Source organism: Sander lucioperca, chromosome 7, assembly GCF_008315115.2.
Source record: "Sander lucioperca isolate FBNREF2018 chromosome 7, SLUC_FBN_1.2, whole genome shotgun sequence".
NCBI lineage: Eukaryota > Metazoa > Chordata > Actinopteri > Perciformes > Percidae > Sander > Sander lucioperca.
Genome location: NC_050179.1, coordinates 10506821 through 10519040, shown reverse-complemented (window position 1 = coordinate 10519040; position 12220 = coordinate 10506821). Strand labels below are relative to the sequence as shown.

Below are 12220 nucleotides of genomic sequence, written 5' to 3'. Positions count from 1 at the left end.
AAGCAGGGCAGCTACCAGTACACTCTGTGGTGCTCTCAAGCACTCAGGGAAGAGATAATGTCTAATCTGCTTCTACAGTATCTCACAGCGGCAGATCAGACCATCATCTAATATCACACCCGCCGTCTGTGATACACGGTCGTAGTTTCTGTGAACAACAAAAACTCAGAGAAGGCCTTGTTATCTTATTTGTCTTTCAGCGTTAAAACCAAAATGCACATCTGTCTCACTGTTTCCAGATATGCACTGATTGTTCAGCATCAAGGACTCACGCAGGAGAATCCAGACTCTTGGTTAGAGCTCTGACTCTGCTCTCGCTGTTGTTCAACACATTGTGTAATAGCGCTGTTGTTGGCCACCTCCGTGTGACAAGCAGACGAGCTTGATCTCTCAATTCTCGCCCGACATTTCAGACACTAGCAGCCTGCCATCAGGAGCCTGGTAGGTGACGTACACACACAAACACACCCATACACACACACACACACACACACACACACACACACACACACACACACACACACACACACAGGTACACTGAGGAAAACAGAGGAACAAAAAGGAGGATGAGAGCCCTACATCCATCCTCCGTCTCCTCCACTTCAGCTCCAAACCCTGAAATCACAGAGCAGACGCCTCCTCTCCCCAACTGCTGCTCACCCTTTCAGGTACTTCTCCCTTAATTTTCACCAGTACTATAATCATCATCAAAACTGTCATTATTATTGTTATTACATTTTCAAAAAGTGCAGATAGAATTTCCCTGTGCCCTCGTTCAGAAGGCAGGGCAGTAAAGGAGGACGGGGGAAACAATGGCAGTAAGAAGAGCAAGAAGAGCGCAAGATGAGAAAGAGAAAAGAGAAGAAGATTTCTGCTGTCTAAATTGTGTTGCTCCTGTGAACACACACACGCACACACACACACACACACACACACACACACACACACACACACACACATACGCACACACGTACGCGCACGCACACACACACACACACACACACACACACACACACACACACACACATTAACGCAGCACACCATCAGGTCAAAACTGGTGGAGATCAACCCCTATCAGCACAACACAACAGCACAGGGCAGCACAAAGAATTCATAGCATCAATAAACAGACAGAAGTGTGCACACACAACGGACTGTTGAGCATAAACCGCAAACTTTTTGCTTCTGTTTTCATCTTAAACTTGGAAGATTTTAAATTGGTTTCCTCAGTGGGTGATGTTGTGAAAAATGACATCATCGTATCATTGGGGGATTTGTTTTTTTCCATCTTCTTTTTTCTCTCTCCATGTCAAGGCTTTTTGTCTGGAAAAATCAGGAGCGATCCATTTTATAAGTTTACTGTGTTCCCGCTTTCCCAGTTTCGGAAAGTTCCATTTATTTTTTTTATTTTTAATCTCTATTTTTGTTGGAGCTACAGCACAGCACCCACAGCACACAGACGACAAGGGGTGGGGGGTCCAGAAAGGGTTGGATACGCTAATATTGTGCCAGAGTAAGAGAAAGAGGGAACAATAAGGACAAAGGAGATAAAGAAGAGCATAGAGAGGAAAAAAGAGGAGAAAGGAGACAGCAGTATCAGCAATTCCATCTTGAGTTCAGCTGGTTTCATCAAAAACCCAGTATTGATTGCTTTCCACAACTTCAGATGAACATTAAACCGCTTTTGAGTAAAAGGACTGAACTAGGGAGAGGATATTGTACACTTGAGACAAATGACAAGACAAATGAAGAGCAGGAGAGACGAGAAACAGCAAACAGGCTATGGATAACATACCGTATATTAGTCGTGTGTATAGGGGAGTTCTGCCAATCTATTCTCCTAATATATTAATAGGTATATGTACATATTGTACATACTGTATTGTGTACCTGGAATAGTCATATAATAGGATTATATGAAATTAAACCGTTACTTAAGATTCTCTGTGATCCCACGGGACTGGCACCTTAAATGGGTCAGAGGCTGCAGTGCAGTTCAGAACCAAGGGGCCGACAAAAAACTGAATATCGGACTTCCACAGGCAAAGTGCATAAGGACAGACAGACATACAGACAGTCAGAAACAGGGGGACCATTGGCAAAGTGGTGAAATACAGAAACTAAGACACAGCTGTATGAAGAAGAGGGAACAGAAGAAGCGAAAAGAGTCGGAGAGGAATACAGATTTTGAAAGAAAAGAGTTTAAAGGTATAAGAGAGCAGATGGCTAATTGTACCCGTGTTTCGCAGCCTGGCAGCAAGTCAGTCTTGTGCATAAGGACGGGAATGGGAGGAGGGGACGGAGGAGGGGGAGTAGGAGACGGGAGGGGGCCATGGAGGAAACTGGGCAGTGCGATCAGGCCTTGAGAGCGTGCCACTGGGCGACGTTAGTACGCGGCCGAGCGAGCATGTCTTTCCAGTGCTTAACCTCCGCTGGTCCACTCTTCCACGATAGGTAGATCTGAGTGAGGGAGAGAAGGGATGATAATGTAGACTATAAATAATAAGAGTACGTAACATTGCTGGCTTTATCTCTCTGTTAAAGTAATGGCCTTTTGTCATTCAGACATGTCAATTACGTTACTGTTTGCCTTTATTCAGACATGATAGCAGCTTTTTGGAAAGAGCCACGATGTTTGCGCAATGTTTGGCATGTGGTACGTGAGAGGAAGCAGCAGCACTGCCAGAGAGCAGTGATGAGTTGAAAGGTAATGAAATGAAGGAAGAAGACCGGTCTCAGTTCTCTCACAGGCTGCATCACTTATAGATTTTTAAACATATTTTGACATTGAAGCCTTAATCAATGAAGCCTATTTCTTGGCTGTAACTCCCTGGAGTGTGCGCTGGTTGCCTGGCAACTGCTAGAGCCAGACCAGAGCCATGCTAGCCATTTCCCCCTGCTTTCAGTCTTTATGCTAAGCTAAGCTAACCGTTCGCTGGCTGTAGCTATTGCTTTAACATAGAGGAAAAGGTTAGCACTATGACAAGATTAATAGAGTATGTTTTGCTAATTGCTAAATGTATTGGCCGCTGATCAGATAATCAAACTTTAAAACTACTGTTGCTTCGGGACGTTTCACCTCACTGATGTGTTACCTTGCCGATAACGTCGTTGCGGCTGAGCCTGTCTTTATCCATGACAGTGATGATGATGGTGGTCTCCCTCAGCACATGGGCGGGCACGTCGAAGGGGAAGGACTCGTTGAATATGGGGTTCAGACAGCGCTTCATCGTCACTGTCTTCTTCTTCTCTACACGCTTGTCCTTGTGCATCAGCCACACCTTAACATATGGATCTGCAATGTGGATGCAGAGAACAGCAGTTTCCATGAGAGCGAGGATGAAGATGCATGAAAGGTGAATTTTAGAGTCAGGTTTGCAATTACCCTTTTAAAGTCATGGAAGGCAGCAGGGAGACAGATACCTAGTTTGAGCTCAAGGTCAACTTATCCCATGAGCTAGGAAACATACAAATGAGGAAGTATTTATGGAAATAGGGCCTGGGATTTGTATTACCAATTCTGGAGCATTATCGTATTCTGTAATATAAACGGACACCGCTCGTACTACTGCAGGAAGCAGTAATTTTACAAAAATATGCCACAGAAAGCAATGCATAGTGAGAGCTGGCACTTTAAAAACTAGCACCAGACTGAGCTGACACAGTTTTCTCTGGGAGGCTGAATATCCTCATAGATATGTAGAGAGAGAGAGAGAGAGAGAGAGAGAGAGAGAGAGAGAGAGAAAGAGAGAAGGAAAGATAGAGGGCATGGAGAGATGCTTGATGTAATGTCACCTTGCTGCAGCAGCAATCTACGGTGCAACCTGGCTTAAGAGCCAGACGACAACCGTCTTCTGCTTGTTTGAATGTTTGAACACAGAGATGGAGCTTCTAATGTCATAATAAGGGCTTCAGATGGGTGAACAAGAGTTAGAAAGAGAAAAGACTAAACAAACTTACCTGAGGTGCCCCCGATATCCATGGCTTTAAGATTGCGCGCTTTGATGATGTTCACAGTGATGGTGTTGGCAGTGGGATTATAGCAGAGAGACAACAGGAGGTCTCCTCGTCTCCCCTGAGGAACACACAGGAACATAATGGCGTATGAATCACCCAGTCTAATATCAGATTTCATCAGGGAAAATCAAACTCCAGATAACTCACTAGCTCGCTGTGTAATCTTACATCACTGCTCTAACCTCTTGTGCCAAACACAGATGGTCCAGTGACAAGGCTGGCTTAGCTGAGCCCGTTGCTCACCATTATATTACGTCAATCAAGCTCACGTGTTGAGAGCAGTCAACAAATGGCATCACACTTTTAATAAAACTGTAATTATAAAATCTGAATTAAATCACTGGATTCGTCATCATTCGGCCTCTCTTACACTGCCATCACTGCAGGGCTTGAGCTCCTTCCAGAAGGTCTTTATCTGGCCCAGTTCCACCTTGTTAAGGGGGATTGACACCTCTCCAATGGGGTCATTCCTGCTGAAGCGGTCGTAGTCCAACACCTGAAGGTATAGAGTGCGCTCTCTCACCTTCTCGTAAGGGAAGCCTAAAACAGAGACAGAAACTTCAGAAACACCAGTGGGAGAGCTAAGTTACAGAGTGAAATAAATATTCTTGACAGTACAGAAAGGGCAGTGTAATCTGCACCGCGCTAACAGGGATGAATTTGGCAAAGGCCAAAGTGCATTTCAAAAACTGCAGGACCAGCCAGCGCTCTCTCAAATGACTGAGAAAGATCCTTAAACTCTAGTCACAAAGAACTATCTCATTCATTTTTCAAGACCACTGGCTATTGTTCTAATTTTGGAGCCTCTTGAACATTATTTTGGCTATTCTAACATTGCACTATCATCCAAGCACAATGGTCATAATTAAACAACATCAGATCATAGAGAGGTGAGACACTTCACTGCTCTCTGCATGGCTGCTACTAAACGTCTGCAATATGCAGTGCTCAAGAATATAATTTTTCTAATCAAACCTGTCTGTAGTTTTGTGAGTTGAAGGTTTTATAAATGCAAATTTATTTTTCTAATTTCACACTTTGTGAATTTTCACACAACTCCCACAATGTTCTTTCTGCGTTGAGAAACCACTCTTTGTCGTTGTCATAAAAACTTGAAACAATGATGAATGAAACGATAGTACAAGCTTAGGTTTGTGAGTGAGCGTTCAGAATTCATTTTGGCACACTTGAGTTTATTCTTAAAGAAGAAGATCGATACCACTCTCATATTTGTCTGTTAAATGTAGCTCTACATTAAAGCCAGCTTCATAGCTTCATAGCTTCATATTTACTGTACATATAACTGTATCAATCATCTCATCTAACTCTCAGCAAGAAAGCAAATATGTGCATTTCCCAAAATGTCTAACTATCAGCCCCTTATAATGAGTAATGTGGTCGTATATGAACACAAAATGATCTGCCAAAGTTTGAAGAGTTTGGTTATTTCACATGAGAGGTTTCAACTGTTAATAAATAATCACTAAATATATTTATTTTACTTTAATGTGAACTTTGAATTTGAAGAGTTGAAATGGAAATATGTAATAACAACAATAACAAATGCAGCAGTTCTTTGATAAGTAGCTTAGTGAAAACAACACAGACCCTCAAACAAGAAGGTTTCGTTCCAGTGGGGGTTGAGGTTCTTCCTCTTGACCTTGGTCTCCAGCTTGTGCTTTTTGTCGGGCAGCAGGTAGATTTTGACAAAGGGATCGGAAGTGCCAGAGAAGTCCTTGGCCGGTAGCTCCTGGCCCCTGAGAACTTTGACGGTAAGGGTCGTGTTCTGGAAGCTGTACCCTATGCTGAACTGGATCCGGCCCAGCTTCTCACTGACAGGCCCTTCATCATCCTCCGAACCTGGAGACAGCTGCAGGGGCCACAAATGCAATAAAATAAATATAAATACACGTACATGCAGCAACAGCAGCCACTAACATGAAAAGTGCAGTCCAAGGGCACACACTTGACACAAGCACGTGCACACAGACCGTGACAGAGAGAAGCTGTGAGGGGAGGAGACTTTAGAGCTGCATTTCTATCATGGCGTACTCAAGCAGCTGCTTAAAGGCAGAGATTGGGCATTAACAAGACTGAGAGAGTTTAATTTCCTTTCTAATGTTCTTAAGAGGCAGGAGGTGCTCAGATTGAAGATAGGGGAGCTTTAGACCACCCATTCTCTCTCACAGCCACTCTGACTGCTTTATCACTGCTGTGCACTAAAAGGCCACTATCTGATAGAAGGCAGCGGACAGAGAGAGGAAAAGAGAGAGCGAGAGACAAACAGAAAGAGTAGGAGAGAGAGAGACAGAGCATTGCATGAGAGGCACGAACAAAACAAAAGCACAGTTCAAGGTTGGCATTCTGCACTTGCAGCCGTCTTTGTGGTCACTTCTTTGGCTCCACCTTCTGTCTTTGTCCTTAAATTCTCTCTCTCTCTCTCTCTCTGCAACAATAGCACTGATTGGAATGAAGCGTTTGAGGACATTGAAGGAGAGAAGACACCTAGCAGTTCATGAGACCACTTTGTTCAAGTGCCTCCACTGATACTTTGAAAAAAGACCCGTCTGGTTGTCTGGTTTACCTGAAATTGTTGGTTTCCGAGCTTTAGGTCAGAGCTTCAATTTCAAAGTGGAAAAGACTCACTCACTCAGCTTTTGTACATATGGGTTTTAGAACTGATAAGCAGAGCATGTGTGAAATAGTCCAAGTTTAATTAATCAAACAGTGTCAGTCGCCATGGATGGCTTGTCTGTGTAGGAACTGCTGGTGTGTTTTCTTCCTGTTATGGCTCGCTTATAACAATGTAAAGCTTTAAATCAACCTGGCTCAAGCATGGAGGATGACTCAGCAACACTAGTCCTACCTCCTGACTAAGAGTTACCCATAGAAATAAAATGTACATTCTATGTCTATGGAGTTACCTCATGTAGTACATGGTCAAAAGCATGTGGACAGCCGCATATTACACACTTGTGATCACTAAACATTTCCATCCAAAACCATGATGGGCATCAATATGATTCCACCACTCTTCTGGTTATGAAGCTGGTTGGAGGGATTTGCCTCCATTCAGCCACAAGAGCATTAATGATGCTGGGCAGTGATTTTGGCTGATAAAGCCTGGCTCACAGTTAGCGTTCTGATTCATCACCAAGCATGTGACAAGGAGTTGGCAGGCTAGTCAAGTTCTTCCACATCAAACTGGAATTGTCATTTCAAGGTCAGTTTACTCATCATGAGCAGTACTACTCAGCCAGTGAAAACAGCTGTATATGTCTGTGGCTCTGGACAGAGCTTTTTAAAATCTTAGACAATGATTGTCCGATGTCCAGGGTTAGAGACTACAACTTTAAAGCATTTAGGATCTAGGATATAGTGTTTTTGAAACTGGACTGAAAATCTGAATATATTTATATTTATTTTTAATCCGTCTCATGTGAGTCCCCCATTTTTGGAAGTGCAATATTAAATTACTGAAGTACCTCTTTAAGATTTCCCTTCATCTATACGTCTGGTGAAATTCTATATCTTTCATACCATTAACAAATGCCATGAAAAGCCAAAAACTAGCAATGAATTTATCCTACTAACATGTGTCTGTGTAGCTAAAGCCTCATATAGCTTTTTCCTCTTTGCCATAGAGCTCCATTGTAAAAACTATTAAATTACACATAAATGAGACACATTCTTGCACTGGGTGACATTCAGTTTTTTTAATAGGTATTACAGTAATATTTACTCCCATTTGACTCATACTTGCTACAATCTACAGAGCCCAGCTGTATTATGACTTTTTTAAAGGTTCACATGTTCAGTAGGAATCAATGCTTGTGGCACAGACTATCCCAATGTTTAGGGTTTTTTTGGGGGACTTTTTTGGTCTTTATTTATGGTCAAACCATATACCCCAACCCGCCCACTTCATTCTGCATCAGCCAAACTGCTGGCTGCTCCCTCACAGCGAGGGAGAACTAATCACTCAACAAAATCCCGACTGTTCACTGTCCTGGCTCCCAAATGGTGGAACGAGCTCCCCATCGATATCAGGATGGCCGAAAGCCTACACATCTTCCGCCGAAGGCTAAAAACGCATCTCTTCCGACTACACCTCGGATAAAAAAAAAAAAAATAAATAAAATCTTGAACTTGCACTTTCGAACCTGCACTTTCATATGTCTCTTTGTAGCTTTGCCTATTTAAAGCTACTGTATTTGCACTTACTACTTGTGGTCTGGAGTTTGAACCTTCACAGTTGAAAGCACTTAATTGTAAGTCGCTTTGGATAAAAGCGTCAGCTAAATGACATGTAATGTAATGTAATATTTGATAGAATAGCTGAAAACAGGAAAGGTGAGAGAGAGGGGGGACGACATGCAGCAAAGGACCGCAGGTCGGACTCAAACCTGGGCCACTGCGGTAAGGACTGAGCCTTAGTATTTGGGGCGCACACTCAACCAGGTGAGCTACCAGCGTGACCCGGTTTTGGGCTTTTAAAGGGACATGTTGACAATACAGTGATATAGAATAACAGCCACCTTACACTCAGAATATGTAGGGTGGATGTGTGGTGGGATGAAGGGTCTTACCATCACCATATCTCCAGTGAGAGAGTTGGCCAGGTCAGTTACAGAGGAGTGGCCGTCAGCATCAGGGGGTTGGCCCTTGGGGCTGTTAGCTGGCTTGTTGCCCCTGTAAGCAGAAACATAGTTTGACCCAGAGGGAAAATGGTGAGCACATGAGCTGAGAAGCTTACTCATCTCCAGAAAGAGAGAGAGTGTCTGAGCACGCATGGAGCCCAACCTCCACCTGTTTGGCGCTTATAAACTGCCTATCTAAAACGACCAATTGAATCCAAGTTTGCTTTGGATAGATGTCACTTCAAAGTAGATTGTGCTTTGTCTAGCTATCATGAGCGAAGCCAAATAAAATCTGCCAAAAATTCCACAGATTAACAGCGGGCGCTAGAACTGAGGACATTTGATGCGGTGAGTTGTGTTTGATGAAACTTGGAATTTGAGATGACTATACATATGTCCAGTGTGGCAAACATCCATGTCTCTAACAAGAAAGTTACCTCCACCAAGTAAACAAACACATTTTCAGACAGAACACAAAACAAAAACCACTAAATGTAATCATTATCTCCCTTTACAGACATCAACGAGACACACACGTATAATGACATGTACAGCAACATGATGTCACTTTATATACAAGAGACAGACATGTATAGCAACATGTAGAGGACCAGATGTTTAACAGGACAGATGTTGAACAGTTTTGTAAAGTGTTGTGTGAAGTGTATTTCTTTGAATCTCTCAGTTATTAAGAATATGCATCAACAACACAAAATATGAATAAAAACATAAAAGAGAGAACAGAGATCTCCCATGGCACAGCTGGTACTTAGGTACAAATATTAATAGATGTTAAGTTTAGTTCCCTCACACGAGGATGGTTGAAAACATAGCGTTAAAGTGGGAGAAACATTCTGGGAGAAAAACCTCTATGTTCATACATCATGAAAACAAGAATCACAAAGTGTAAAGAAAACAAAAAAATCAGCAAAAGAAGACAAATTAAAAGAGAATATTATGAGATTAAAGAAAGAATGAGAAAAGATAGAACAAGAAAGAGCCAAATGCAAAAGTCCTGGCCAATGTAACGTGACACATTGGACATACAGCACTCCATAGATGACTGGTCAAGGCACATGGAGAGGCTGAACACTGAAACACTGTTAGGCAATAAACAAACAAACACAGAAGGAAAACAACAACACACACACACACACACACACACACACACGCACACATAGAAAGATAAAAGACATGAGCAGATGCAGAGAGAATGCTGAAGTTACACACACACACACACACACACACACACACACACACACACACACTGGACAGAAATTATAAAGTCTGTAGATAAGATAGAATGATCCACAAGGAATGAAAGAAATAGAAAAGCAAGCTGAATTTTAAAAAAATCTGTATTAAAAGAGATAGAACATATTAATAGCATGAACAGTGAGGTTACGAAAACCAAAACCAAACAGAGAGTGAGATTGTTACAAACACCAGCACATTAGAGAGAAAAAACAGAGCTGCAAGAAAGGATAGGGAATGAAGGAAGGAAAGCCTGGAAACACAAGAGAGGCTTAGTTTGGTCAGTCTGATAAGTTTCAAAGAATAAGAGACAAAAATAAAGAGCTATGCACACACAGTATCTCTAACAGGAGACAAAGGGGCGAACATGCTAAAGGGAGAAAAAGAGCACAGAAGAAAAGAAAAAGACAATAAATACAATTGATCACAAAGGAGATCAAGAACCATCGTTCTTTACATGGAGAGCTCAAAATAAACGATAGATGAGATATAGTATGAAAGAGAAATAAGGCATAAATATACCATACAAAAATATAATATCATTGAATACACATTAAGGGACAAATAGTAAGAATATAAGAAATGCACATTTAGAGTGTCACAAAACAGGGCGCTGGTAGTAATGAAGTAATAACTAAAAATTATAGAAGTTAACTTTACATCTAACCTGATTTTCCAACCATTTAGCAACACTCTAAAAGTGTGGACTGGGGACACAAGGGCCAAAGCACAAACTGGCATTGGCTACATGTGCATATATCATATATGCAAGTAGTTGTCACTCATAGAGTGAAGGCAATGCCTATGACAGGCAGAAAACAAGGAGCCCATAGAAAGTCTGTCTGTCTGTCTGGCCAGCAATCTCTGTCGAGTTTTCACTGAGAGAATGTACTTTTTTGTTGGGCGCTCTAATTTGGATGATAATTGATGTTGAATGCAATAATGTGTACATTTTTGCTGAAGACAAGGACAGAACCGGGGTAAAATATACTGACAAATAGACTGACAGAAAAAGCAAGCAAACAAGACAAGCAAACAGACAATCACTTCAACCAGCAAAGGAATCAGAGCGAGACGAGGGGATGGGGAGGAGGGATGTTAACCATTTAGAGAAGGGAAGGGACTATTCATCAATTGGTGTTAGTTGTATTAGTTGCCAAGGGAGGTAATTGCATTTCCAGGGGCATGTTTATTTTTTGCACAGACTCTGAACTGCAGGCAATGAGTTTGAGAGGCGAGGAAAAGGCTGGGTAACACACTAAACTAAGATCTGAGGATCAACTCAAAAGGGCTGTAAAGCACGGAGAGAGACTTTGGGTTTGAAGTAAAGCAAGGCACCTCCTTCCTCCTCCACCTCCCAACTATCGATGGGGGAGTGAATGTCTTCAATTATTCATTCTCCTTCATGCTTCATTCAGGGGTTCAGAGCATTCTCAGGTAAGAGCTAGTACAGCCAGAGGAATGGCCTTTCTACCAGCCCTGCTCCACAGCACATGAGGAGGTCCTCTGCTCCAGCGCCGTTTAAACAAAGCGGCTGGAGCTGCGGATTTGTTGAAATAACATACTTTCTCCAGATCATGTAGTAGGAATCAAAATAAAGATTGGTTTCAGTTTATTTCATTTCTAAAAAGCAATATCAACTGTGGAAGATGGTAAAACTACAACTGCTATATTTGGTGTCAATGCTTTTTCTGTCTGACCCCTTGGGGGTTGATATGGAAATTGATGCTTTAAAGCCTGCAGTTGTCTACAGTATCCAGTGGGAGGCAGAGTGGACTCGAGTTCAGATCAGATTCTCCCACAGCTAAGGCACAGAAAGTGGGCTGTTGGCATAGCAACGGCTCTAGAAACACAGACCATACATTTGGGGGTTTAGGGTGTGTGTGCCAAGAGGTTGTTGGGACTGGGCACAGGGGAAGGGTGTGTTTGGAGGGGTGCAGCAAACAGGCAAACACACTGAGAACAAAGAAGATAAGGTATAGGATATATGACAGGTACGGGTGAGAACCTCGCAGACACACACACATGAGCAGACATATGGAGGCAGGCAGGGCCACTTTGGGTTTCACCGTCCTGTGATACTATCCTTTTTTGTTACCTGACCGAGGGCCAGCAGCTCGAAGAGAGGGGGAGGGGGGGAAAGACACTCCACTTCTAGGCTGGAGAGAGACGCGAGAAAGAAAGCCCAACCCAACCCCCCTTTTTTTGGTTTTTTTCCCCACCCCTTTGCAAACATGTCACACTCAACCAAACACGCTTGCCTGAGACCATGAAGTGATGTATTTTCAATGTCTATGCTCAATTTCATA

General features: G+C 42.6%; 1 protein-coding gene across 4 annotated transcripts in view; it reads right to left on the bottom strand.

The window, feature by feature from the left end:
* Positions 1-741: 741 nt before the first annotated feature.
* The window catches only part of syt7a (synaptotagmin VIIa), a 75959-nt gene continuing 64480 nt past the window's right edge, over positions 742-12220 (bottom strand). For all 4 annotated transcript variants that reach the window (XM_031283464.2, XM_036003773.1, XM_031283462.2 and 1 more), the window contains 6 exons: positions 8607-8709; positions 5626-5887; positions 4388-4557; positions 3961-4075; positions 3096-3295; positions 742-2460 (listed from right to left, as the gene is read on the bottom strand). In XM_031283464.2, the coding sequence (XP_031139324.1) occupies positions 2356-2460; positions 3096-3295; positions 3961-4075; positions 4388-4557; positions 5626-5887; positions 8607-8709 (955 nt within the window). In that variant the 3' untranslated portion in view covers positions 742-2355. The remainder of the gene's footprint in view (positions 2461-3095; positions 3296-3960; positions 4076-4387; positions 4558-5625; positions 5888-8606; positions 8710-12220) is intronic.